The following is a 24,438-nucleotide window of genomic DNA, read 5'->3' as shown; positions in this document are numbered from 1 at the left end:
AAAATAACTGCATTTGTGCAGCCCCCACACGCTCTTGCACACTTGCCATGTGAACACTGCTGCTGTGCTGCCCAGGCTGCAACAGCTACAGAAATGAAAATATTTTCTGATTATGGAAGGATTCATTTCTAGGACACGGCCAAATCCTAGTACACTGAAGTCTGGCACAGGAATCTCTGTAGAGGTATGTGCTAATCAATAGAGAAAAAATGGAAATTAACCCCAAATCAGAGAGGTGACAGATATACAAGAAAATACATTTTCACAATTCAATGAATTAAATGCTTTATACACATGGAAACTGTAAGAAAACTCCAAGGAAGTCAGAGAGTTTCAGCAGTGCACTTGCATCCAGTTTCTGCCACCAGACATTACTAACCTGATGCTATCAGTAACCTGCTTTAGCCGGCTATAGTCCAATTAAGATGGTTACTTTGTCTTACCTGAGTCTAACGCTGTTCTGGGCTTCTCTATCTCCATAGATTCCAGGTTTTCCGGCGATTCTTGAATTTCATCATCTCCAAAACCAGTGTCTGGGCTGCTTGTGGGCTTATCTTCATCATGACTCAGAGACAGAGAAGCTTCCCTTTTGCTAATCTCTAAGACAGCTGCTAGCAGCTCATCTTCGCTCATCCCATCAAAACCAGCATTACCCAGCTCAGGTTTATCACCCTCCATTTTACTTCTTTTTGAACCCTAGAGATGAATGGAGTTATGATTAAGTGCTTGAATAAACAGGTATATAACATCAGCTTTACATTTCTGTGGATTTTTTTTTTTTTTAAATTTTATTAACCCCAGGGAGCGAGAGCTTGGCTCTGTCAACATTCAACAGATAGTTATACGAGACTCACTGGAGAGACAACCTTTGTAGCTACACTCACTCCAAGGAATAATATTTAAATATAAACTACAACCAGTTTTTACAGGCCCCGTGGATTAACATACACAAGATAACTCTTCCCTTCTCCCTCCTTTCCTTCAACACACGTTCCCCCTTTAGGTCCTGATGAATGGTCCAGAAGCCCCTGGCAAGACAGTGCTGAGATACAAGCAGGGAAATTGCAAGTTTGTTAACAAGTGATGAAGCAGCAACATGAGAGTAATTGAACTTGAATATAGGGATGGGAGGATAGGAACTGAAATGGGGCTGGTATGAATAGCAATTAAAATTAGGTTTGGTGCTGCAGACTTGCCATATGACTGCAAACCAAGTAAGAAAAGAGTTACAGAGGGAAAGGGAGGAATTATTCTCTCCCAGGGAGAACAAAATAACTTTAAATTGGAAGAAAGAAAAAAAACTTTAGTCTTAATCTGAATTTTTTTATAGTTATTTTCCTAAAATTGATGCTCATCAACTCCTATACCCACAGTGGTTTGCAAATAATAATTTCAATAATTTTGATATTAACTGTTAATCAGAGGTTAACCCCCATGTATGCATATTTACCCAATTATACTATTTACCATATGCTTAGATTTTTTTTTCCTATATTATGTTAAAAATAAAGTAAGATAGGAACCATCAGAATGTACTTCTCCAGGTCTTATTCCAAACTGCATTTGGATGGATCTCAGAACTTTGTTAAAATGAACAAAAATAATTTTTTACTGCATTTTAGTTAAATACAGCAAGCTTTTATAGAGCAAACATTTTGTATTAAAACTGCCTTATCAAACAAGATTAGCAAATGAATTAGCCAACTAAACTTCTTGTTCTAGACATGATGCCCTCCAAGAATTAGAAGTGACAAATTCAAACCTCTCTCCTCACACCTATTCATTCCCTAAATAAGGAAAGCAGAGTACCTGCTATTTAAGCTTTCTGATTTCTCTCTCTGCACCTGTAGGCTACCAACATCAAAACAGGTTTAGCTGTTCAGCAAACCCTAGTTCCTGGCTTTCTGCCAACAACTACCACTAATTCAGTGGTCAGACTTTAAAGACTTGGCAGCATCTGTGCATTATTTGAATATAACTTTTCTACTGACATTATTTGCATAGATTTAAAATAGATAAGGCTTTAAGACAGGCTGCTTTAAATAAGCATTTTTAAGAAGTCCTTCAAATACTACTACATCTGCAGAGGCAGAGATCACAGGAATTTCAGCTCTGCCCTGTTTAGCTAGATAACTGCTATTTGCCCCTACAACCCACAGCTGTATCTAGATGCTATTCCAGCCGTTCTCCCACATGGCAGGGGTGTTTTGCAAGCAGTGCCTGGCAGGGGATGTCCTGGCCACACAAAGTGACTGCCAAGCCCTTAATGCTTTCCTCATCCACATCTGCTATGAGAATCACATCAAGGAAAATGGTGCAGCAGCAGTAATGCCCCTTCCAAGGACCAGGACCAGGTCCTCCAGGACAACACTGAGAAGGTCCGAGAATGGTAACAGATGGTTGGTCATGCCTGTGGTTGAGAAGTGGCCAATGTGCATGGCCACAGGATAACGTCATTTATGTGGAATCATCACCACCACTGCCTCTTTCCCACAACAGGCTGTAAAGCCTGTAGTTAATCTGTTATTCAAATTAATAGGTTTTATTCCCACAATTTCTGCACTCACAGGGCTTGTGCGATAGAGACTACCCACTATTCCTCACAAACAGAACTCAAGGAATAATAAATTAGGACAGTTTGAAACACCTTTTCTATACATAAGAGGGACTTCAAAGACAAGCTCATTTCCTTCCCCCAGCCACAGCCAGGTATAGATGTGCCATGCAGGACAGCGGTTGCCTACCCTGTTCCTGAGACCTTCAGAAAGGGTTTTCTGCTTTTTCCCAAAGCAATCCATTCCATTCCTACACATCCTGAGCATCAGAAAGTGTTCCCTAATATTTAATCTAAAAATTACTTTCTGCTGTTTAGTCTATTACTTCTTGTTCTATCCAGCATGGGTATGGAAAACAGCTCAAGTGTTTCTATTAGCTTAGGTTTCTCCTTAAACTAGGGACCAAACTGAAGACCACTTGCCTGTACTTTCTCCTAAAACCTTCCTTTCTAGACCTTTGACCATTCATGTTCCCTTCCTCTGGCCCCTCTCCAATTAATCTGTAACTCTTTTCAGTCCAGAACCCAAAGATGGATTCAGAACTCCAGCTAAAGCTCAACGCTGAGGAAAAAGAGAGTTACTTTACACAACATGCGGGCTATGGCTTTGTCTAGATATTTTTGCTTTCAACCTGCCTGACTTTGTGTCCTTTCATGTCCCTTCTGAAGGTCCATTGCCTTCCCAGCTATTCCCATCCCACATTTACAGTTGGTTAATCCTGCTAGGATTAGCACCTTTAGCCTGTTCCTACCGAACAACCCCTCCTATTTTTATACAGTTTCTCAGATTTGTCAAGATCATTCTTACCTGTAGTTCTGAGCTTCATCAAACTAACAGCCCTTCCCAGCTCTTGATCTACTGAAAATTTAATACTCAGTATCTATTTTATCATTTATTAAATACTGTATCAGGACCCTCCCTTGGTTTGATCTTCCCATCAGATCAGAAACTGTAGATATCTTCCTCTTGTTACTTAATGCTATTCATCCAGTTTTACATCTGTCCTTTAATGTCATAATCAAGACCACAAGTCTCTGCTTGATTAAAATAACCCTATGAACATTGTCAAAAACTTTAGAGAAGCAGAGATGCCGGACGCTTGTCCTAAGCATTAGGCCTGCAACAGTCTTAACAGAAGAAAGTGGTACTGCAAGATAATCCTCTAAGCTGCTTCTTTTCCCTTCTGGATCATCATTCCTTCCCACAGAACTCATCAACCTGCTAATACACTGCCCTGACAGAAGCAAAAAAAACACCACTTGGCAACATGAACACTAGTCACAAGGAAGAGCTCAAAGGCAATTTGAAGTTAACTGTGCCATTACACCAATAAGCTTGGTCTCTTCACACTTCTGTGGGTCCGCCTCCAAAGGCTGTTAGCTTCAGATTCTAAAAGCATTTAAAAAGCCACACTTGAGAGGGGACACAGATTGGATGTGCACAAAATTCTCTCAACTGAGTATTTTGCTTAGCCCAACTTGTACTGGATCTAATTTAATCAAGAGCTTTACTGCATAATTTTATTATTGACAGCACATTATTAGTGAAAGTTGCCCAAAGGACTGACCAAACTGCTAAGCAGCTGGTACACATAACCTGAAAACTCAAATGCATTTGCAATGCAATTACCTCTGTTCCCCGTGGGAACCCAAAACAACTGTACAGAGAGGTCAATTAGCAAAGCACTCCCTTCCAGCACTGCAGTGCTAATTAGGAGAAAAAACCCTTATCTGACATCAATTTCACTCACAGTTTATGCTAAAAAACATAGACCAGACATGAGTACATACAGGATCTAGTACATGAAAGTTTGTGGGCTTTTTCCCTTACCTTTTCCGGCTCTTCTTGCAGCTGTTGCTGATCTCTACTCTGTATGTTGCACAACCTTTGGCTATGGGCAACAGAGCGTTTCAATGGCTCATCATCGCTGTCAGAATCTACATAGAATGTTGCAGAGCTCTTTGACTTGAAAGTGTATTTTCTGTAAATTAAAAACACGGCTGTAAAACTCCACAGCATTGTAGCATCGTACAAATGTGTTTCAAAGTAACCACTAAAGTAGTACTTTCACACTGTACAATTTATGGAACAAACTGCAACAATTGATAGTGACAATGTATTAACATAGCAGGCAGGGTTTTCATTTTGCTGGGTTAACCCACAGATCTACTTTAAGCCTGCAATAGCAGCTTAGAACATTAAAAGTTACCAAGTGTGTGGCTCTTGCTTTTAAGGCCAAAGATTCTGCATTTTATTACCTCGCAATCCCAGACAGTACTCATTTGAGTCAAGATCACAGTAACACCTAGAATCTGGCATAAACCATTGGACTTCTCAAGTTTACTAACTTGGACAGAGGACTTCCCACATCACTACCATGATATAAAAAGTGCAAATCTGCACAAGTTTTTGAGTTTTCCTGTTTGCTTTTTCATTAAGATAAATTCTTATTCTTCAAAACAGAAAACAGGAGAGTCTGGGGAAGTCACGATTTCTGCTTGATTAGTAAGTCTGGTCTTTAAGTACTCCACAATCCAAAACCATCCAGTGTGATATCACATTTTCACTGTATTAGAAACTGGCCTTTCAAAACTGCCTATAAAACCCTATGCCCTCTCATCTTTGCAAATAAACTTAAGAAACTAACCACCTGTTCCCAACACACACATTTTGGCTCCATAGACACAGAACAGAGAGAAAAGGTAGACTGCAGAATTTAAAACCATTTTCCTTCTTATATATGTGGCTTACAAATACAAGCATAAGCTAGTTTAAGATAACTCACACTGACAAATTATCTATACAAACTACATCCAGCCGTCATTCTGATGCTCAGCCTTCTGCCTGAAAAAATCATCTTTGCTTACCTACAAGTCCCCAAAGATTCTCAAAGGAAGGGCTAAAGTGATCAGGTCAACTAGGCAAATTGTACCACTGATGTTAATCTCAGCTAGCGTGTAACACCAATAAAACTCAGATATGAAAAAAGCCAGTAGCTGAAATAATTTACTACGATATTAAAAAAAAACAAAAAGAAAAAAAGAAAAGAAAACAAATACAAATGGTGGAGCTATTAAAAAAAAAGAACTAGAAAAGTTTAAAATGCCTTAGAAATTACACCATGAAACCCCGGGCCACGGACATTTCAGAGCTATAACTCACCTACAAGGTGTGGAAGTGCTTACAGTACAGGAATTCACCATTTGGGAGGCTTTCAATGGACGGGAACTATTAAAAAAAGCAAAGTACTTATTGCAGCAGTTAAAGTCTTTAAAAAATAAGTGTTTACTTGTCTGCTATGCATGCAAATTCATGACCAAAGAAACAAGCAGAATACCATTATGTACTTGCTAATTGCATAATTTACAGTAATAATTTCATCATGCTATAAATAAACAACAGTTGTTCAAAACCATATATAATCCTTTAAACTTGATTCACTTCTTAGCAATGTACCCTTAGGGACAAGCTCACAAATTAAAGGCTCTGGGCTCCCATGTCAAGACAACTCATTCCTTATTTTTTATTCCCACCAACACTTGAGTTCCTGCTCCCAAACCACAGTCTCCTGTTGCTGTCTGGATTAGCCAGTTTTCTGGCATATCCTATGTCTTTGTTTCTCCTCCCTTACCTAGATTCTTCTAAATAAACTTCCTGCTCCATTTAATCCTTTTATCGGCTCCTCAAAGTCCATCAGTATCACTACACACCTATCCAACACCTGGTAGCCAATGCAGAAATATTTTCTAATCTTCCCCCTCAAACCAGGGCTGCTTCTCTCCAGCCTAGTTACCCTTCCACTCCCTGATCAATCACAATGGTTGCAATGACTGAAAAAACTCCAAAATATTGGAAAGCTATTTCAAACCTCTTCTCAAGTATTTCTGCTGTGGTCAGCTTTTATGTTTCCTTTCTGTACACGTTCTCATGATGGCATCATTACAAACTAGCAGCACACACCTGAAACTGCGTAATTTTAATGTTTCCTTGCCCAGACATCTGGTGGAGATCTGACAACTACCTGCCTTGTGGGATACGTGCTTAACATGGCATGCACCAAAGCTGTACACTTACATGGCAGAATGGACGCTCCATCCCAGCGTCAGTGGCAGCCTGGTGCTTTCCGTACAGTGGGAAAGCAGGGTTAAGTATCTTGGAATAACCACCTGCTGCCCAACTTTATGATTGAGAGACAATGCTACATTGAAGCTGTATCGTTTCAGATGAAGAATCAGGACCCTGAGAGAAGGACAAATGTTAATTTCAAGAAAAAAGAGAAAACCTATTTAAAATCCAAGTAACTCTGTTCACCAAATGCATTCACCTGACTAAACCAGATTATTACTTTGGGGTGGTAGGCAAACACTATCCACCTCTTATCTGGCAAGACACAGGTAATTCTGTTCCTGTCCATCACTCAACTTTGTGCAAGTTGCAGACCATGGACTCTGACAACTCAAGAGGCTTCCTGCTTTGATGTGCATCACCCGGCTCAAGGAGAAACAAGCAGCTCTTACCAAACGCATTTCTACTACACAGTGAGAGGTAGGAAACAACTGAAATTTTATCATTATTGGCAAGAATGCTAGTAAATCATTCCCAGAAATTCAAGTCTGTGATGGAGAGATCACACAGCTGCCCAAAACTGAGGAGGAACTGTGCCCAGTGCATGACGTGTACTTGGTTTATCTGTCATGACACTTTCTCTTTGAAAGAACTTTTGATCACAACAGTATAAGGAATCTGAAAAGGCTTCTTTACACTGAATCTTCTTCCTTATGCTGCACTTTGTACTGTCTACTTAAATCATGCAGATATATTATCACTTGTGTTGTACTAACATTCAAAAACTTTCACAAGGGTTTAGCAGTGCTTGAATAAATACCCCACATAAGCAAAACACGAGATAAATACCAAGTTACTGCTTTCAGTATACCTGGGACAAGGACATAGGTCTGATAAAATAATCCAAGACTCTTTTAACTTTACATGCCACGAGGTTCACACCCCTATCTCCAAGCACTTCCACCCTAAATCATGAACTAAACCCAACCTAGAGGTGAAAAACTACTGAGCATCCCACTAAACCTTGAAATGCCATGCTTTCTGGGAGAGAAAAGCACAGGAAACATTAACTGATCAAAGCTAAACCCTCTACATACTGTCTGGCACTAATGCCTCCAACTCAAGTCCTGCCCATCAGGTCAGCTGAGCACAAAATATTAAAATTCCAGAATATATTTACTGTTTCTACTTCGTTCATGTCCCAGAAACCCCAAGAAAGGGGGAAAGGGAAAACTCAGTTCTCCTTATGTATGGACAGGGAGGAAGAAAAAAGTATTGCAGAAGGTTCCCAAGAGAGATTCTTTAGAGGAAAACTGAAGAACAGGATGAAGGTGCACCTGCAGACAGTAGTTTTTCCCACAGGTTGACCACTGCACATGCATTTCCCATGAGCTTTACTCTTTGAGGGACCTCTGTTAGCACTTTTGTAACATATCCTTCCAGCAAGGAGAGGAATGGGTGTAAACATTTACCTGGGAAGCCTGTTGAACTTGTGTGTGACAACAGCAGACTTTCCATTGCACTTCTCACAGGAATACTCAATCTCCTCAGCCTGTTGAAGGGAGCAGAGAAATCATTACTGGAACAAAACACATATTAAACAGATCTGGGCCGAAAGCACATCGCTTTTGGCTGTCATACAAACTCTTCAAAACAGCACTAATACTTAAAATTATAATCACCTTCAACGTGACCTAATAAGAGGGTATCTAGTAAGAGGACAGGCAGCAGGGTCTAAAATTTGACAATATATCCACTAATACAGGTGGAATTTTTCCTGTAAGTCTATTGTAGACCAGTGAATAAGCCACTTGTTAAGACAAATTAGCTTCCAAAGGGAGTGGTCAACCTTGTGAGGTTTACAGTTTTCTCTCCCTTACACAGAATTTGGTGGGTTTTTTCCCCTAATAACCTCTGGTGGAGAATGGTGCCAGGAAATTTTCTCCCTCTTGTTCAAAACTTTTGCTTTGTTCCTCAAAAGCTATCCTCAGCTAAACTCATCAATGATGTGTTGCATGAGAGTAGCGTTTTGAACAGACATCAAAAGGGGAAGCATCACTTTCCTGAAATTACATGACTTGGCCACCAAACATTTCTACAGCTCTTTGCCTTACATGAGGCCAAATGACATCACTACAGTTTTAAGAATTTTTTTAAATCGTCAGATCTCCATCAACTTTTAGAAGAATTACCTGGTCAATTATTCTATCTGTTGAAAACACTATCTACATATGGAGAAAAAACACAAGTTTGTCTTGAGATATTACAAAATACAACACTAATTCACAGACATAAGGCTCATTTTTAGCTTTCAGGAACATCACCTTGAAGCTCTACTTAAAAAACAAGCATCCAAATATTACAGCTACTTCTTTTTTTAATTATTGTATCTGCACGATCTTTTTCCTCCACGCTCATTAAGGCCAGTACCCAAGCTGTTGAAGTATCCTAGCCCAGGAGAGGAAGTAGCAATTCCTGAGTGATTATCTCAATCTGACAGCCTTTATATTTGTTTATACATCAACCCTTTCACCACAAAATGGAGAAGTTTACCTATTTCACATCAGTATTGTAAGGATCAGTTAATTTCTGCACAGCATTTTACAATAAAAACTCCTGTATGCTATTAATGAACAAACCTCAAGAAAGTGCAAAGTTCAGTTGTACAACCAAAATTTACATATGGGACATAACCTACACATAACTCCACAATGAATAAAAAAACTCCTCCTCAAACTACATACCCGAAAAAAGAGGTCAAGAGAATCCTGGATCGATCGGGAAGGAAGCAATTTCTTTCTTCGAGGAAGGTCAATGGAGAGATCATTAAACTGTTCTCGTTTAGTGACCGTTTCACCACACCTAAAAAAGAAACATGCTTATGCAAGTCTGAAAACTTAAGGACAACTTACATGTTTTAGGCTCAAGTAACTTCCCAGTAAATATATGCCTCTTGATCATCTTAATTTTACTCATCAAAATGGAACTGTTTAATGCTTATGACAAAGTTGGATCTTGAAATTTCTTTTTGATGCTTTAGAAGTTGAAACATTTGTGTAAAGATAAGAACAATACCCCTCAGATTGCTTTGGAGAGGCAACTGATCAGGTACACTCAAAGTGACTGCTTTGTAGCCGAACATCTCTTCTTCGTTCACCATCGTTAAGAGAAAGGTGAGACCAGCCCAGCAGAAGGGCAAGCCTAGAAATGCTTTCAAACTGTTCCTAGAAGCAAAATAATAAAGCCCATCTAAAAAACCAAAACCAACAAACCCCTTCTTTCTTCTTGTGCTTTTTTAAGGCAAAAATAAAAAAGACCATACAGTCATTTATCTTCCACAAGTGTTACCTAGATGCACTTTACTTTTAATTGTTTTATGGAACTAATGAAGTATACACAAACTAATATTCCCAAATACCTGTGTTCATAAAAACTCTGGAATGAAGCATACCGTATGGAAATTTACTGCACAAGTCATATGCAACGAACGCCCACACATACTGGTTTACATCTTTTTCCGCAATAACATAGAAATACAGAAGAAAATGCCGTTCCCTGGAAGGCCTTAGAAAGAACAAATTAAAAACATGGCTTCCCTTTTTTTCCTTTTTTTTTTTTTTTTTAAGAGGAAACATTACTTGGCTGAACCCCCCTTTTCTCCCTGTTCTCATACAAGTGGTACACAACGAGCAAAGCACAAAGGCTTTCCACTGGATATTTAATGAAGAACTAGGTGGTACAAGACTGTTTAAAGAAGGCCTGTAGTAGCAGATAGTACGGTGTCAGCTTTCCAGCATTTCTAGATCACAGGATATTTTTCTAAATATCTAGCTTCGGATAAAACATAGTTCTTAATTCTGGCTTTAACCTGCAGATGAAGTCACGTCACATGGGAACGCTTCCTAGTCTTTTAAGGTAAGTGTGACAAAAGCTGTCGAGCACACTTACATTTTGCAGATGATAGAGTGCTGAACCTCAAACTCCAAGTTACTGATAACCGGACACGTATAAACTTTGGTGGCTGAGAGGTCATCAGAAGCTCGTCCTGGTGAGTTATCCTCATTAGGGACTGGCTCACTCTTCCAAGTTTTGTTTAACTTTTCCATGTCCTCCTTCAGCTGATCCAGACACTGGCTCAAGAACTCATGTGCATCCTAGAAACAGGGTAAATGCAACAAAGTGATATTGTGTAATTTCATTCAGTATCTTTTCTCAAACACACACAGACTGGGGAAACTATGTTTACTTCACTGCATTCATCAATACTAAGGCGGTTCTGCTCTAACAAACAGCAGCAATCGCTGCCATTCAATCAAAAGCCCACGTCACTGTCAAACAGAGTTGAAGCTTGACAGACATTCAATGCAGGCCAAACACTGAACAAATCACACGTAATTGTTTCCAGGCAATGTGGTACTTACATTCTGCATGTACCCAGAAAATCTCTCTGCAGTAGCTGAAATGGCACTTTTCACCTTCTTGAGCAGCTCTTTCTTAACCTCAGGGCTGCAGACATCCTTTTTAGCAAGCAGATGGGCAAAACGTCTGCAGAAGTCAAGGCAATGAAACATTGATTGGTTTTCCAGGACTTCAGACAAACAAAATATCTCCTCTTAAGAGCTTCTAAAAGCTTTTCTCCTGTGATAAGTGTTTCAGGTGTTCTGTATGAAAATATCTCATATATAATTAACCTTTTCCATTTCAAGTACTTTGAGATCTCATTTGAGGCCATCATCAAACAGGACCCAAATGAACAAAAAAAATATCCACAGTCTTTAAACGTAAAGAGAAAAGCCTTATGAGGTTCTAAAAACTTATTTCTGCTCTATCTTTTACAATGAGAAACAACCCCCCCAATGCTTTTTGAAAACATTTGCACTGATGGAAGATATGAAATCACATGGCAGCAAAATAAGTAGCACAAAATCATTAAATTCAACTTGCATGGTCAGATGGTTTCTATTTATGTTTTATTTTTAAACTTCCACTCAGTTTCAAGCCTTACTTCTTTTGGCAATAAAAACATTACAACAGAGTAGAAAAAAAGCTATAACAAAAAGAGCCATGAGGAGTTCCTTGGTTCAATCTGTGGACAGCGTTTCTGGCAGCTTCGTTAAAAACCTGTAGAAATTGACTTTACCTGTGCCTCTCAGCTAACTGTGATTTAGTTATATTTTACAACTGCTTTACAATTGCACAGGAGATATACACTGAATATATTCCAAGCACAAGTTTTGGTCATACTACATATGTGGGAAGGTGATAGGAAGATGTCACATTTCAGGATAAAAAAAAAAAAAAACAGAGTTTTTTTTGCAGACAGAGAAAACCTGTACAATCCCCTTGCACCCCAAACCAACAACTAATACTCAGTTACCCAAAGAATCTGGTTAGTTCACTGCAGCTCAACAAGTTTCTGCTACTCTGCTGAGCTCCAGGAACAGAGTGTGCTGTCCTAACCCTCTACAGCTGCTCAGTGAAGCATGTTAGGAAACCACAGTGCAGTTGATAGGCAGTCACTGTTCAACCAGAAAACCAGCCATCAGGTTAGATGATACACCCAAACCAAGAGAAGCCAAAGTAGATGCTTTTAGCATCAACTCTGACTTGTACTCCAGCACAGGATCACACACTGCTCTCCATCAGAGGAATGAAAGCACAAGCAGCACCCACACAGTTTACCAGTAGGTATATGGGGCACAACCTTCAGAGATCTTTCTACAAAAACTAGGGAAAGAACATTTCAAGAGGCATGTGGAACAACCTCTGATCCCAAGTAGTATAGAGAGACTTCAAGAGGACACAGCAAAAATAGAAATTAACCCAAAAGATATAAAAAACTATGAAAGAGAAACGGTTCCGTTAATCCTGCATCTTAGTGACAGAAAAGAAACAAGGTACACAAGTGCAAATACAATAAAAATCCCAAACGGCAGAGAGAGTGGTACATGGAGCAAACAGCAGCTTGCCTTATGGAAACTGAATGGCACAGCAATTCAAAATTTCAAAGAGAAAAGAGAGTTGGATATACTACAGAAGCCTCTGGAGTTTCTTGACATGAGGTTTGACTGAATTAAGATCTCATCTGAATTTAGAGAAAGATTAAGTATGCAAAACTTGAGCACTTCCCGCAGCTACAAAACAAAGGATATTTTCCAAAAAGGCATAAACCCTCACATACCAGGTGAAGTTAGTGAACAGCTTAAACCCTAGCTGGCAAAGTTTTTTAAAAAAGTTTTTTTGCAACTAATTTATTTTGCAATTTCTTGCATTTTCTTCTGAAGCATTTTACTCTGCCACTAGAAATACAGTAAAGAAGGCATGTAACTCACTATTACAAGTTTTAAGAGCCTACTTCCTATTTAATAAGTAAAGCTCCAAAATATAGAGAGCTCTAGGAATCCTCTTATTATCTATACATGCGAATGACCCTCTATAAAGGTGCCTCAGCATTACAAAACCAGTTTCTCAGTAATGAAGGAGAAAACAGCCTTACCAGGAAGTGAATTTTACCTGATAAGTGCATTGAGTGGAATTTTTTTCCAGGGAATACCCTGTTTGAGCAAATCATTAGCAAAAGACTGAATTGAAAACAAGGACTGTAGAATGGCATTCATATAGCAGGTGTTTCCCAGGTTTGAAAATCTGAAAAAAAACAAACAAACAAAAAAAATTGAACATGTTGTGTCTAATGATCAATGTGCAAACTTGCCAGAGTTAAACACAGCACTACTAACATGTAGGACATTCACCACAGCTGATTCTCACAGAGCTTCTTACTGAAGCTGTTCTCCAGCCCTCCAGACTAAACTGAAAACACACGGGAGGCAGCATTTACCAAGAAAGCACCCATGAGTTTGTACAACTGAACTTTTAAAAAATGCATATATATATATAAAGAAATGAATCATCATTAAAGGAACATAAATTACCTGAAATTATCATATCTCTAAAATTCTCAAGAAGTGATTTTAAGGATACCTATTCTCCAAACTAGAAAAAGTGTTCCCCGTCTCAGTGTTCATAAATTTCAGGATTATGTTTTTAATTAAATAATTGTAACAAGAATGTGCACATTCTGGTGATCAAAGTGTGCATGCTAGATAAAGAAAATTAAACTTACCCTTGCAATGGTTGTTGAGGATGGGTGGAAAGGGGCACTCGGGGTTTGTTCCAGCCTGTGTAATCTTGATTAGATCTCATTTTTTTAACAGAAAGAGGGGCAGGCTGAGAAGAAAATGCCAGGCTTCTTTTGGCTGAAGAGGTCTGGCTGGATACAGTAGACCTAAAAACATAAAAAAGATAACAAGTGTATGATTTCTAATGCTCTGCCTTGAAGAACTATAGTTCATGACACTGGAATTGCATCACTTTAGAAGACAAGGACTGGTAAAGCCACACAAAATAACTGGCATGTATGATAATGAAACAGAGGTTTGAGAGAGATAATTTCTTTCCAGAGCACTTAAATATTTAGCTTGGTTAAACTTCCTTACATCCATAGATGTGCACACAGTGTAACCAAGTCTTTTGTCTTTTAGATATTTAACAATTCTCTACACTGTATGACGAGAGGAAGAATGATTATATAGCATGAGATCACCACTCCCAAGATATGCTAAAAATTCACATCTGGGCCAGAGTCTTCATTATCAGCCTCTTGTTCTTGTAACCTAATAGCTCTGGACCTAAGTTCCTTACATTCAAAGCATGGACAATGCCTCCTTTCTTCCTTGATCTTGTATCTCATCTATCTAGGGCAGAGACCAAGAGTTTGATTGCACAGCACCTAACACGGAAGAATCCCAAGCTCAGCAGGATTCAGTACTACTAAAATACTGTTATTAAAATATAGAATTGAATGCCATTTATCTACTTAGGAAAAATGAAAACAAGGATTCAGACTAAGTTCCAGAGTTAATATATAATTTGAACCATCTAGAGTCATTCACAATGACTATAACAGACTTGGGTGATTTTATAAAGTCTATTGCAAGCAGTAACTAGAGTTTGTAGATGCAACCAGTGCAATTGCAGCCACATAGAATATCTAGATCATACTCCTGAAGGAAAGAATATGCATATAAGCACCATGTGATCAACACACAGGAAACTGAAGAGCCTAATTCCTGGGAAACAACTGCCATTTGCTAGTGAATCAGTCCTACCTGTCCAGGGTGGAACTACCAGTGGAGTACTCTTTTGAAGAGGACCGACTACTGTAAAAGGATGACGACTGCAGTGGTAAAATACCTTTAAAACAGAAAGAGAGGTAGGACATTTTGTTCCAGGTTACACAGCTACTTATACAACAAGTATTTAGTCAAAAGGTTTAAAAATCCTCAAATATTGTTTTCCAGAATTGGTTGGGAGACTACTAACACCCATACTTACAAGTACTAATGTGAATATTAATCACATGTGAGTAAAAACATGCTGGAGTTTTAATTGAATTTAATACCATAATCTCCATCAAAGCCCAAGTGCAACATGAAATATTATCAAGTCTTTGAATGGTCTTTACCTGAAAATTAATAACTATCTGACTCTTGTTCAAATAGACAAGATACATGTAACAGAAAAGTCAGTACTAATTTCCAAGACAGTGCTCTCGAAATTCAACATAAATACTCAGATAAATATGCAGAAGTGAAAACAGCTTCTCTTCCCGCTCCTAATTCCATAGTAAATTACTATATACTTGGGGCAAAATATGAGTATTTCATCGTTACGATATCATTGTGCCAGATCCTGAGACTCTAATGCCTCAGATGGTGCCACATAAAAAAAATGCTCTCAAGAGTCAAAAAGTCACCTATTACGATGAATCACAGTGTAATTTAGTTTGGATAATGAACAACCATTTGCTTCTCTCCCAGCTTGAAGTGGTTTGAGCCACGCAACTTTCAGAAGTGCAGATATATGAAGGAAGTTTACAATACTGTTACTGAAACTTGCAGGTATATTCTAGACTCACAGACTCTGGACTCTTGAAGGGCAAACCAGATTTTTGTTCAGAGGTAAACATTCACCTTACTGGCTGCTCCAGCAACTCATTTGTGCCATCACAGCTCCACTAAAAAAAGAATGCATCCACCAGCATTCTCCATAAAAACAAGATCTTGAATGCATTTGTCTTTATGAAGAAAGAAGCTAAGTATTTATTCATAAAACTGAAGAACGATGCTGCTTACTAGCTTATCTGCATACTGTCAGTATTTCTGTATTGTCTATAAAGCCTTCTCACACAACAGTATCCAAAAGAACTTTGGTACAAACAGGACTAAAGTCCTGGCCTCAAAACTCCCCCTGTAACTTCTGGGGAAGATATAAGGAAGCAAAAATAAACAGTAAACCATAAAAACAGAAAAAAACGGCCTACAGTTCACACAGGCATTAACAGCAAAGGGAATGTTTAAAAATAAACATGAAAGAAAGCAAAAAGGAAATCCTTAGGTGTTTACAGAAATTCCCTTTCAAGGGGAAGGGCAGCTTGGAGTGGAGTTTGAAGCTGCTTGTTTGGGCTGGCATCAGCACCCAAGAACAAAGGTCACAGCCACACTAGAGCAGGACAGGCTTTCAAAGTGAAGGTGAGTTGTTTGCATCACGTGTACGGCTCTGAAGGAAGCAGAAAAGTTAGTGGCATAGGGAAAAGGGGTTAGGTAAAACCACTTCTGCAGCAACTTGCTAAACCAATATCAAAATCGTAGTGGTCAAAGCTAGGTATTATTAGGCTTTATTTTTTTACCTGATGTCCTGTTTTCCTCAGCCTGCTTCAGATTCAACTGTTTCTCTCTGCTACTGTTCAAGTACTTCCATGCTGGATCACTCAAGGCTTTATTATTTCTACAGATAGAAGAGTGGAAGGCAGTGCAGTTATGGAAGACATGGGATACTCCTGCTTGATATTTACAACTTGTTTTAAAGCATTTCTCTCCTATCATCTTTGATACTTGACTTTGGAACAGTAGAACTTCACTCACAGGTAAGTTTAACCAATTTATTTAAACAAGCCCTCTTACTCACATTTAAAACACATGGAGCTTACTCTCCAAAGTGCAATTTCCCTTTATCAATTTTGTTTTGAAAAGGGTCAAAGCAAGTTCAATAAAGAAGGTATCTACTGCTATACACATATAGCACACAAGACAATCCTGACATAACTGACTAAAGAAAGATGACACAAAATTTGCATGTTCCAGTTCCTGCAAATCAACTGCTACAGTAGTTTGTATTTCCCTTATTAACCCTGAACACATCCCTCAAATCAAGCACCCAATGTGTTCACAAGTTGACTGGCCTGTACCATGTGGCTGAGGGCATTCTTTTCAGAAAAATGTATCCTTATAAATGAACAAGGAGTTTAAAAATCAGAAACAACTGTTACTTACGTTGAAGAATCATTCTCTTTGGGATAATCTTCACTCATTTCTGAACCAGGAGGCTGTGTTCTTTTCCTCTTCTCACTGATGACAGAAAAATTTGTAAAGCGGTCGTTCTTTCGGAAAGTTTAGTAAATTACTCTCTTCCAAGTGAATGGAACTCCTCAATGCTCTCCACACATTTTGCACCCATCTTCTGCAATCTCCACTTTTACAACATATAGAGAAGAATCTGGCCTGCCCAACTCTTAAGTTGTACTTAAAGCTCTAGTGCCAGTACCAGTCAGAGGCTACAAAAGCACGTGTTAACACCCTGTTAAAAGTAACAGCAAAACTGGAGGAAGAAATACATTTCCTTCTTATGTCTCAGTGTACTGAGTTCCACTGCTCTATGAAGAGCTAAATTTTAACAATATCATAAAGAGGATAACCCTCCTACCGATTCTCCAACAAGCCCGTTCTGTGAGGGACCGACGATGCAGCAGATGCTGAAATGTTCACCCTGTTGCTTGGTGTCCCAGCTCCAGCAGAATTCTTAACAGAACCTCTTGCTGGGGTGCCCAGCACCTTGCGAAACGTATTTTCCTCCTTACTTTCCACAGTCACTCTTTTGGGAGGAGCCTGCAAAACCCAAGTGGAAGGGGCCAGGGAGACGACCCAAGAGTGAAAAACAGGACCATCTCTAGTCCAAGCTATAATTTACGCCACTGCTTTGCTTGCTACAGCGTAGCATCCAAAAGAAGAGACGTGCTATCTCTAATAGATTCAGACAGCTTAACACTAACTAGACACAGTTAAAGTTTTTGTATCATGCAAGTAGTAAGCATGAAACTCTACTGCAGTAACCACTTTCCTTTTCTAATGCTAAGCCAGCTGAACTTTAGTTTTTAAATCTCCTTTACAATCTTTGACGCTAGGCATGACCCAACGCATGATTCCTAACTATCCCCAGATCAATCCTGGGTTGCTTAATAAAAGTTTTTTTAATAAAAAAAATTAAAAAGCAGTATTAAACCCCACATAATTAAAACAATGCCCTGACAGCCTTGGGACAAGCAAGCCTCATGTTTAATGCAATGGAAAGGGCCAATAATTGGTTGATTAAGGAATGTTGTTCAATTTTAGACTTGAACACTAAACATGTCTAATCTCATCAATGTATACACAGCCTTAAGTTTTTACTGTGAGATTGCCTTTAAGCAACATGTAAAATTTGTTTTGGAACAATGTCAAAAATAGTCTCTTTCAGGGCAGTAATACTAGTATATTCACAGAGATAACAAAGTAAATTAAAGTTGGTAGATACATCAAGAGATCTGGGTAGAAAAGGAAGAAAAAAATATTTTGAAGGAAAACCACTTCTGGGGAAAAGTCTGTGAAATTTACACAAAAATGTGAGCAGAATGTCACAAATTAAGTAAATTTATTCTGATACAAAGCTGGGTCAGCAGCTTTTTGATCTAAAGTCTGCTAAACTCATTAAGACCTATTCTGACTAACACATGGTTAGCTGATACGTAAGGTGTTCAACATAAAACAATGGGAGATTCAGAACTATGTGAGAAGCAAGCCTTAATCATGTACTTTCCTTCTATTTCTGCTTCTTCTCTGCCTGATAGCTTATATGTGAAGGACATATTATTCTGCCTTCCACAGCCAGACACCGACCTTTCTTACTCATACATAAGATATGGTTCCTTACAAACAAGAAACACCATTGCCAACCACCCTGTACACATTTATTCCAAGCTCTCTAGATTACAAAGACTTTGGATGCAAAGTAAGTATTTACAGTGCTATTACAGCATACAATAAGAGAATGAGATGGAGAGAGGAATAAAATAAAATTAGAGAGGAAAAATTCGAACAATTAAACAAACCTGGTTCTCTATATAGGAGAATTGCCTGTTAGCTTCCTTCTGTGTGGTTCTGCTGCCCAGCACACCTCCAAAGCTGCCAGATCCTTGAGAGGGTTTCCCAGCTGACAGGAAAAGTACACAATATTTGATTTGATTGTCATTTAAGTGATTGGCATTCCTATTTGTAAAATGCTGTTTAGCTGGAGTTGATTTTGGAAAGGACATGCTAGATTTCTTGCCAACAGACTACAATATTCTGAGTGCATGTTTATGGATATTGGTCATTTAGTCACTTGGCAGTAAAGTTCCTATCCTTAAAAAGAACAAAATGAAATAAGAGGTAAAATGAAAAGCAAAGAGACTGTGCATGTCTGATAAACAGACAAGCATTTTTCAAATACCATCATACTTACAACATAAACAAATCCTTTATGTTAATCTCTGCTTATCATTCAGCACAAGAAAGGTACAAAACAAAAAATGGGGTTCAAGGCCAGATGCTTCTTTCTGAAGCATTGACACAAATGCAAAAAAAGCCAGTAACACAAGGAGAAAATGCAAAAAAGGTGTGTGCTGGTTTCAGCTGGAGTAATTTTCTTCACAGTAGCTACTATGGGGCTGTGTTTTGGATTTGTGCTGGAAACAGTGTTGATAACATAGAGATGTTTTAGTTATTGCTGAGCAGTGCTCACACAGAGTCAAGGCCTTTTCTGCTCCTCACATTACCCCACCCATGAGGCAGCTAGGGGTGCAAAAAAAGCTGGGAGGGGACACAGCAAGGACAGCTGACCCCAAATGACCACAGGGATGTCCCGCACCGTGCAGTGTCATGCTCAGTATATGAAGCTAGGGAAGGAGGAAGGGAGGCACAGTGATGGTGTTTGTCTTCCCAAGTCACTGTTGCATATGATGGAGCCCTGCTGTCTTGGAGATGGCTGAACACCTGCCTGCCCGTGGGCAGTGGTGAATGAATGCCTTGTTTTGCTTTGCCTGCGTGCACAGCTTTTGCTTTACCTACTAAACCATCTTTGTCTCAACCCACAAGTTTCCTCATTTTCACTCTTCTCATTGTCTTCCCAACCCAACTGGGAAGAGGGAATGAGCAGCCATTTGGGGCTTAGTTGTTGTTGGATATGATTAAACCATGATGATAAAAAAAAACCAAAACAACAACACAACACTGCTCCACTCCAAACTGCTACAACATGATTTACAACAATTGCACTTACCGGTATGAACCCTGTCCTGATGGACTGCATCCAAATACATCCGCATTTCATTTGCATCTTTTAGTGGCACCTTATCAATAGTCAGGAAGCTGGTATCCTTTAGTGTTAGCATCAGGCAGCACAGTTTTCTGCCATTTGGTCGTAAGGTCACAGTTTTAATGTTATGGCTTAGCTGAAAACAAGAAAGTGACCATAAAGATAAATCCAATTTTAAAAGGCCAAAATACTTAAAAATTCAAACAAAATACTTAAAATAGGGAGGGTAAGAGACACTTGCACCAAAATACATCTTGCTCCACTTCAAGCAAACATTAAACCTCACAGAATTAATGCAATCTGTGACCTTGGCATCCGACAGAACTGAAAAGACAGTATCACTATCACTCAACAGTCCCTATGCTCCCGGGTAACCTTTCTGAAACTTGCTTTCCTATTGAGTGTGGCATTTCCGAACATAAAGGAAAAACAACTTCATAAAGTCCCATTTTGCTAAAACTTCCACATCAAGTTTGAAATATAATTTCAGATGGGGAAAGTTTCAAATGTTAAATACAAACTTCTACTCGCTTTACAATTTCCTCTCAGAGAAGACAGATTTGACATGGTTTAAAAATTTGCTGAGGTAGTAAGTCTGTAAGAAACATGCTTAGTCTGTATGCAACATTATAACAGTTAAGTGGTGTCAAAACTTTCAGGATTATGGATGAGCACAAGAATAATTTTAGTAACAATTCATTCTCCCTAATGATGCCACTGCTACTTTATTATAACCGTACTTAATTGTTACTTCATGCTAAGTCACCTCTAAGAACTGGCTGTTGGGTAAAAGCTCTACTATTTACACAGGTTGAGGATAACTCAAAAAGAGCAAGATAGTACAAGACGTCCCATTGTCCACCAGCACGATTTCTTTTTTTTCCATTAAGATCTCTGGCTTCTTGGAAAACCAACCTAGACACAACAGGAGCTTGTAAGAGAGGCTGGTAAGCCATCTGAATCAGAAACTAAGGGTTGGTTTTGCTGGGAACGTTACACTTTGTGCTCAATCCTTGTATTTTGGGTCGGTTTTTTTGGGGTGGGGTGTTGGGGGTTTGTTTGATTTAAGTTTTTTTTAAATACAAGCTAAAAAATGTCTTCAAAGACCTAACAATTGAATAACGGGCTCCAAGTTTTTCACCCTCTCTTAAAATATTGAGCCCAGTGCAAAGGTATTACAGTTACTTCACCATCTCAGTGCAAAACAATCCATTTCAACTCAAAATGCTGGCATGAGAGGACTCCACCCCTACTCTCCGTGCACCTGTTATGACTCAGTCAGTGTCACAAAGTCTTGGGAGGGGGGTAAACAAAGTATTTCTCTTAATACAGATCTAGCATCTCGGACAATTTAGTCAAAGCTCTGAAACGGCATTAAAACATATCATCTGACATAAGAAAGTTGATGACACACCAGTCACTGCAGAAAGAAATATAACCCTGGCTCCATCCAAATGTTCCATTACAGAAAACTAAGAAAAAAGGCAGGGAAATCACCCACAGTTCTCCCAGAGCAACTTGTCAAAAAATAGGGAATGCTACTTCTAAAGCAAGATTATCAGGAATTTGTCACACCTGAAGTGCACGTTGACAGCCTGGGGCCAGCTCACACAAACTACACAAGCCTGCCTGCACAGGGGGCAGGCAGCTCTCCCTGCCTGCTGCTGGCTCCCAACAGTGCTCTTGTGCCAGTGGCCATGTGGCTGATGGATGAACAGGACCAGTAAGCAGGTCCTGATGAACAATAACCACCATCAAAACAAAAACAATTGGTCTAATGATGCATCATTTCCTTCTCTTCCTTTGCTGCAGTCTTGGCTGTACGGTGCCCTATCACCCCCTCCACTAGATCCTGCACCCAGTCCTTTCCCCAAATTCACATGAAAACCCTCCACCGAGCTCACAAAGAGATCTGACAAGTGCCAGAGACAGCAGATGTGAGAAAACTTGCCCCTCTAGGCCATGGTTGTCTGTTCTGTAGGCTCATCTTCCCCCTGGAACCACTCTTCCAGTCACTGTCACACCGCATCACTCATCCAGACAGAAAGGAGTATGTAAGAACAAGCACCCAGGGAATGCATGAGTGGCAGAAGAGACCACCCTCCTCAGGAGTAACATGGTCCATTGTTGGATTAAATAAAACTTGCAGCCACAGCATCACACAGGCAGATGATTCTTTTCAGGAGAAGGCAAATGATTCTTTTCAAGTCTCCAGCAACACAGGTGGGGACTGTGCCCAGCTAATGATTTCCTCACGCCTTGATTTCAAGGTAACACAGGCCTCCAGATTCTTTGCTGAGGCTTTGCAGCACACTAAGGCAGCAAAACCTAATCTTTCAAAAATAAAGTGAACTTTTCTCCACAGCGTCCACACAGAGAAATAAACGGCTCAGAGAAAGGCTTGGTGAACTGATAAAAACTACTGATAAAAAACAACAGTGGCACGAAAAAGCAGAAGCCAACATTTACATCAGTTGAGGCTATTGCAAAGTCGGTAAGATGGGATTTTTTTTTTATTCCAACTGCTCTTATATCCTTTACGTATTTTTAAAACATTATATATTTCTTAGAGAAAAAAACACTTCTCTTTTGGTTTGGAGCATTTTTTCAGAGAAGCTAAGAAGCCTGAACCAAAAATAACTATAGAATGAGAAAAATTCAGGCTGAATATTTCAAGAGAACCTTTAACAGTGATGTGTATCTGCATTTAAAACCGAAAAGAGTAACAACCACTGTTCAGCAGAGTCTTGTATAAATAAGCGACAGGCTACCAGTGTGTTAACAACATTACACTTCAGTTGGGAAAACAGAAAGTACGAAGTGTTCAGGATCTTCACCTCTAGATAAGGCAAATGTGCCAGTAACAGAAAGGTTACGGGTTCCAAAAATCTGAAACATGATCCACAATGCTGTATACTTTAGTAACTTTTCTCTGCCTTTTTGGTTCTTCCCATTCAGTGGTATCTTGATGCCGATCTTGGCAGATCCTTTAACGATACTTGTAAATAATTTACTGGATACCTATACAAAGGGATTAGTGTTCAGGAAACGAGGAACAAGAAAGAGTGACAGAGGGAAGTTTGTATGACACTTAATAGCCTTGAAGAGGACAGCTGTTCACAAGAGAGCACAATCCACACACTGTTAAAACAAAAGCCTTAATATCTGGCATACCTGAAACGTCTTTGGAATTCCTCCAACATTGTAGTGAACTACTAAACTCACTTTGTTGTCCTTCTCCACAATTTCAAAGCTCCCTTCTTTCCATTTTGTAATCCCAGTCTGCATGCTGCGCATCCGGACAGGTCCGTGCACCTTTAACAGAGCCATGCTTTCTCACAGAAAAGAGCTAACAAGAACAGCTGTGCTCCACCTGAAAAACCTGTTAAGAAGGAGAAAGGTATCACTCGGCAGGCCAAACAGTGGCTAAAGGGAGACAGAAGCGTGGCTTGAACTTTCCACAGAAGTTTGATAAAACCGTTTTACTGCCACTTTTAAACATAGCGAAGAGCTGGACAGCAGTGAAGGGAACTTAGATTAACAAAATCTCTCCCCGTCTGGGCAGCAATGCACTGATTCCTCATTGCTGAAAGCTGAGCAGACACAATTCCAGACACAAAAGTCCTCGAAAATCCTTAAAACAACGCCAGCGGATTTAAGGAAAGGAAAAGAAAGCGCCCGAAAAAAGTCGGTAAGAAATGGGAACCAAAGCTTCGGAGGAAGCGCAAGAGGGAGAAAGAGCTCCTTTCGGACGGCGCGGCACCCACGGGCACCCGGCGGTGGATCTCCGGCTCTTCCCGCTTCCCGCCTGGGAAAGCCCCGGTGCGAGACACAGCCCCGCAGGTCCCAGGCAGCTCGGCGGGGCGCATTCCCGACAAAACCCCGATGGAATGAATGGAGCGGACCCCGCGCTCAGCCAGGGCGGCGCTATCGGGGAGGTTCCCCGGGGCATCCCGCGATCGGCCCGGCCCGGCGGCGTCCCCTCTCCTCCGTGGAGTGGGTCCCATTTCCCTCTCGCCGTCCGCCCGCCCGCACAGGGGACACGGGGAGCGCCGCCCAGGCCGGGCCGGGCCGGGCCGCTCTGAGAGAAAGCGGCACCGCGCGGCGGGAGGGGCGCGCAGCCAGCGGGAGCGGGAAAAAGTAGGAGAGGGAGGAGAAACAGGAGGAGAGGGCGGCGGCGGGGGGGAGTTCCCGGTACCTGCGGTCCCGGCGGGTCCCGGGGTAGGGCCCGGGGGGGGCGGGGCCTGGCGGCGGATGGCGGGAACCGGCTGCGGCGGCAGCGCGAGACGCCGCGCGACGCGCGCCCGCTCAC

At 40.2% G+C, this 24,438-nt stretch overlaps 1 protein-coding gene across 1 annotated transcript in view; it reads right to left on the bottom strand.

The window, feature by feature from the left end:
• USP37 (ubiquitin specific peptidase 37) overlaps window positions 1–24,400 on the bottom strand; it is a 36,366-nt gene extending 11,966 nt beyond the window's left edge. Inside the window, exons 1-18 of the mRNA XM_017825398.1 lie at window positions 24,325–24,400; window positions 23,301–23,508; window positions 20,091–20,262; window positions 18,883–18,983; window positions 17,442–17,623; window positions 17,012–17,086; window positions 16,369–16,466; window positions 14,789–14,873; window positions 13,744–13,905; window positions 13,134–13,265; window positions 11,042–11,165; window positions 10,569–10,774; window positions 9,365–9,482; window positions 8,093–8,172; window positions 6,630–6,794; window positions 5,718–5,783; window positions 4,386–4,536; window positions 444–696 (exon numbers count right to left, since the gene is read on the bottom strand). Coding sequence (XP_017680887.1) covers window positions 444–696; window positions 4,386–4,536; window positions 5,718–5,783; window positions 6,630–6,794; window positions 8,093–8,172; window positions 9,365–9,482; window positions 10,569–10,774; window positions 11,042–11,165; window positions 13,134–13,265; window positions 13,744–13,905; window positions 14,789–14,873; window positions 16,369–16,466; window positions 17,012–17,086; window positions 17,442–17,623; window positions 18,883–18,983; window positions 20,091–20,262; window positions 23,301–23,456 — 2,326 coding nt within the window. The 5' untranslated portion in view covers window positions 23,457–23,508; window positions 24,325–24,400. The remainder of the gene's footprint in view (window positions 1–443; window positions 697–4,385; window positions 4,537–5,717; window positions 5,784–6,629; window positions 6,795–8,092; window positions 8,173–9,364; window positions 9,483–10,568; window positions 10,775–11,041; window positions 11,166–13,133; window positions 13,266–13,743; window positions 13,906–14,788; window positions 14,874–16,368; window positions 16,467–17,011; window positions 17,087–17,441; window positions 17,624–18,882; window positions 18,984–20,090; window positions 20,263–23,300; window positions 23,509–24,324) is intronic.
• Window positions 24,401–24,438: the final 38 nt, after the last annotated feature.

Source organism: Lepidothrix coronata, unplaced genomic scaffold, assembly GCF_001604755.1.
Source record: "Lepidothrix coronata isolate B3197 unplaced genomic scaffold, Lepidothrix_coronata-1.0 Scaffold118, whole genome shotgun sequence".
In the NCBI taxonomy this organism is placed as follows: Eukaryota; Metazoa; Chordata; class Aves; order Passeriformes; family Pipridae; genus Lepidothrix; species Lepidothrix coronata.
This window is presented reverse-complemented; position numbering and strand designations above follow the sequence as displayed.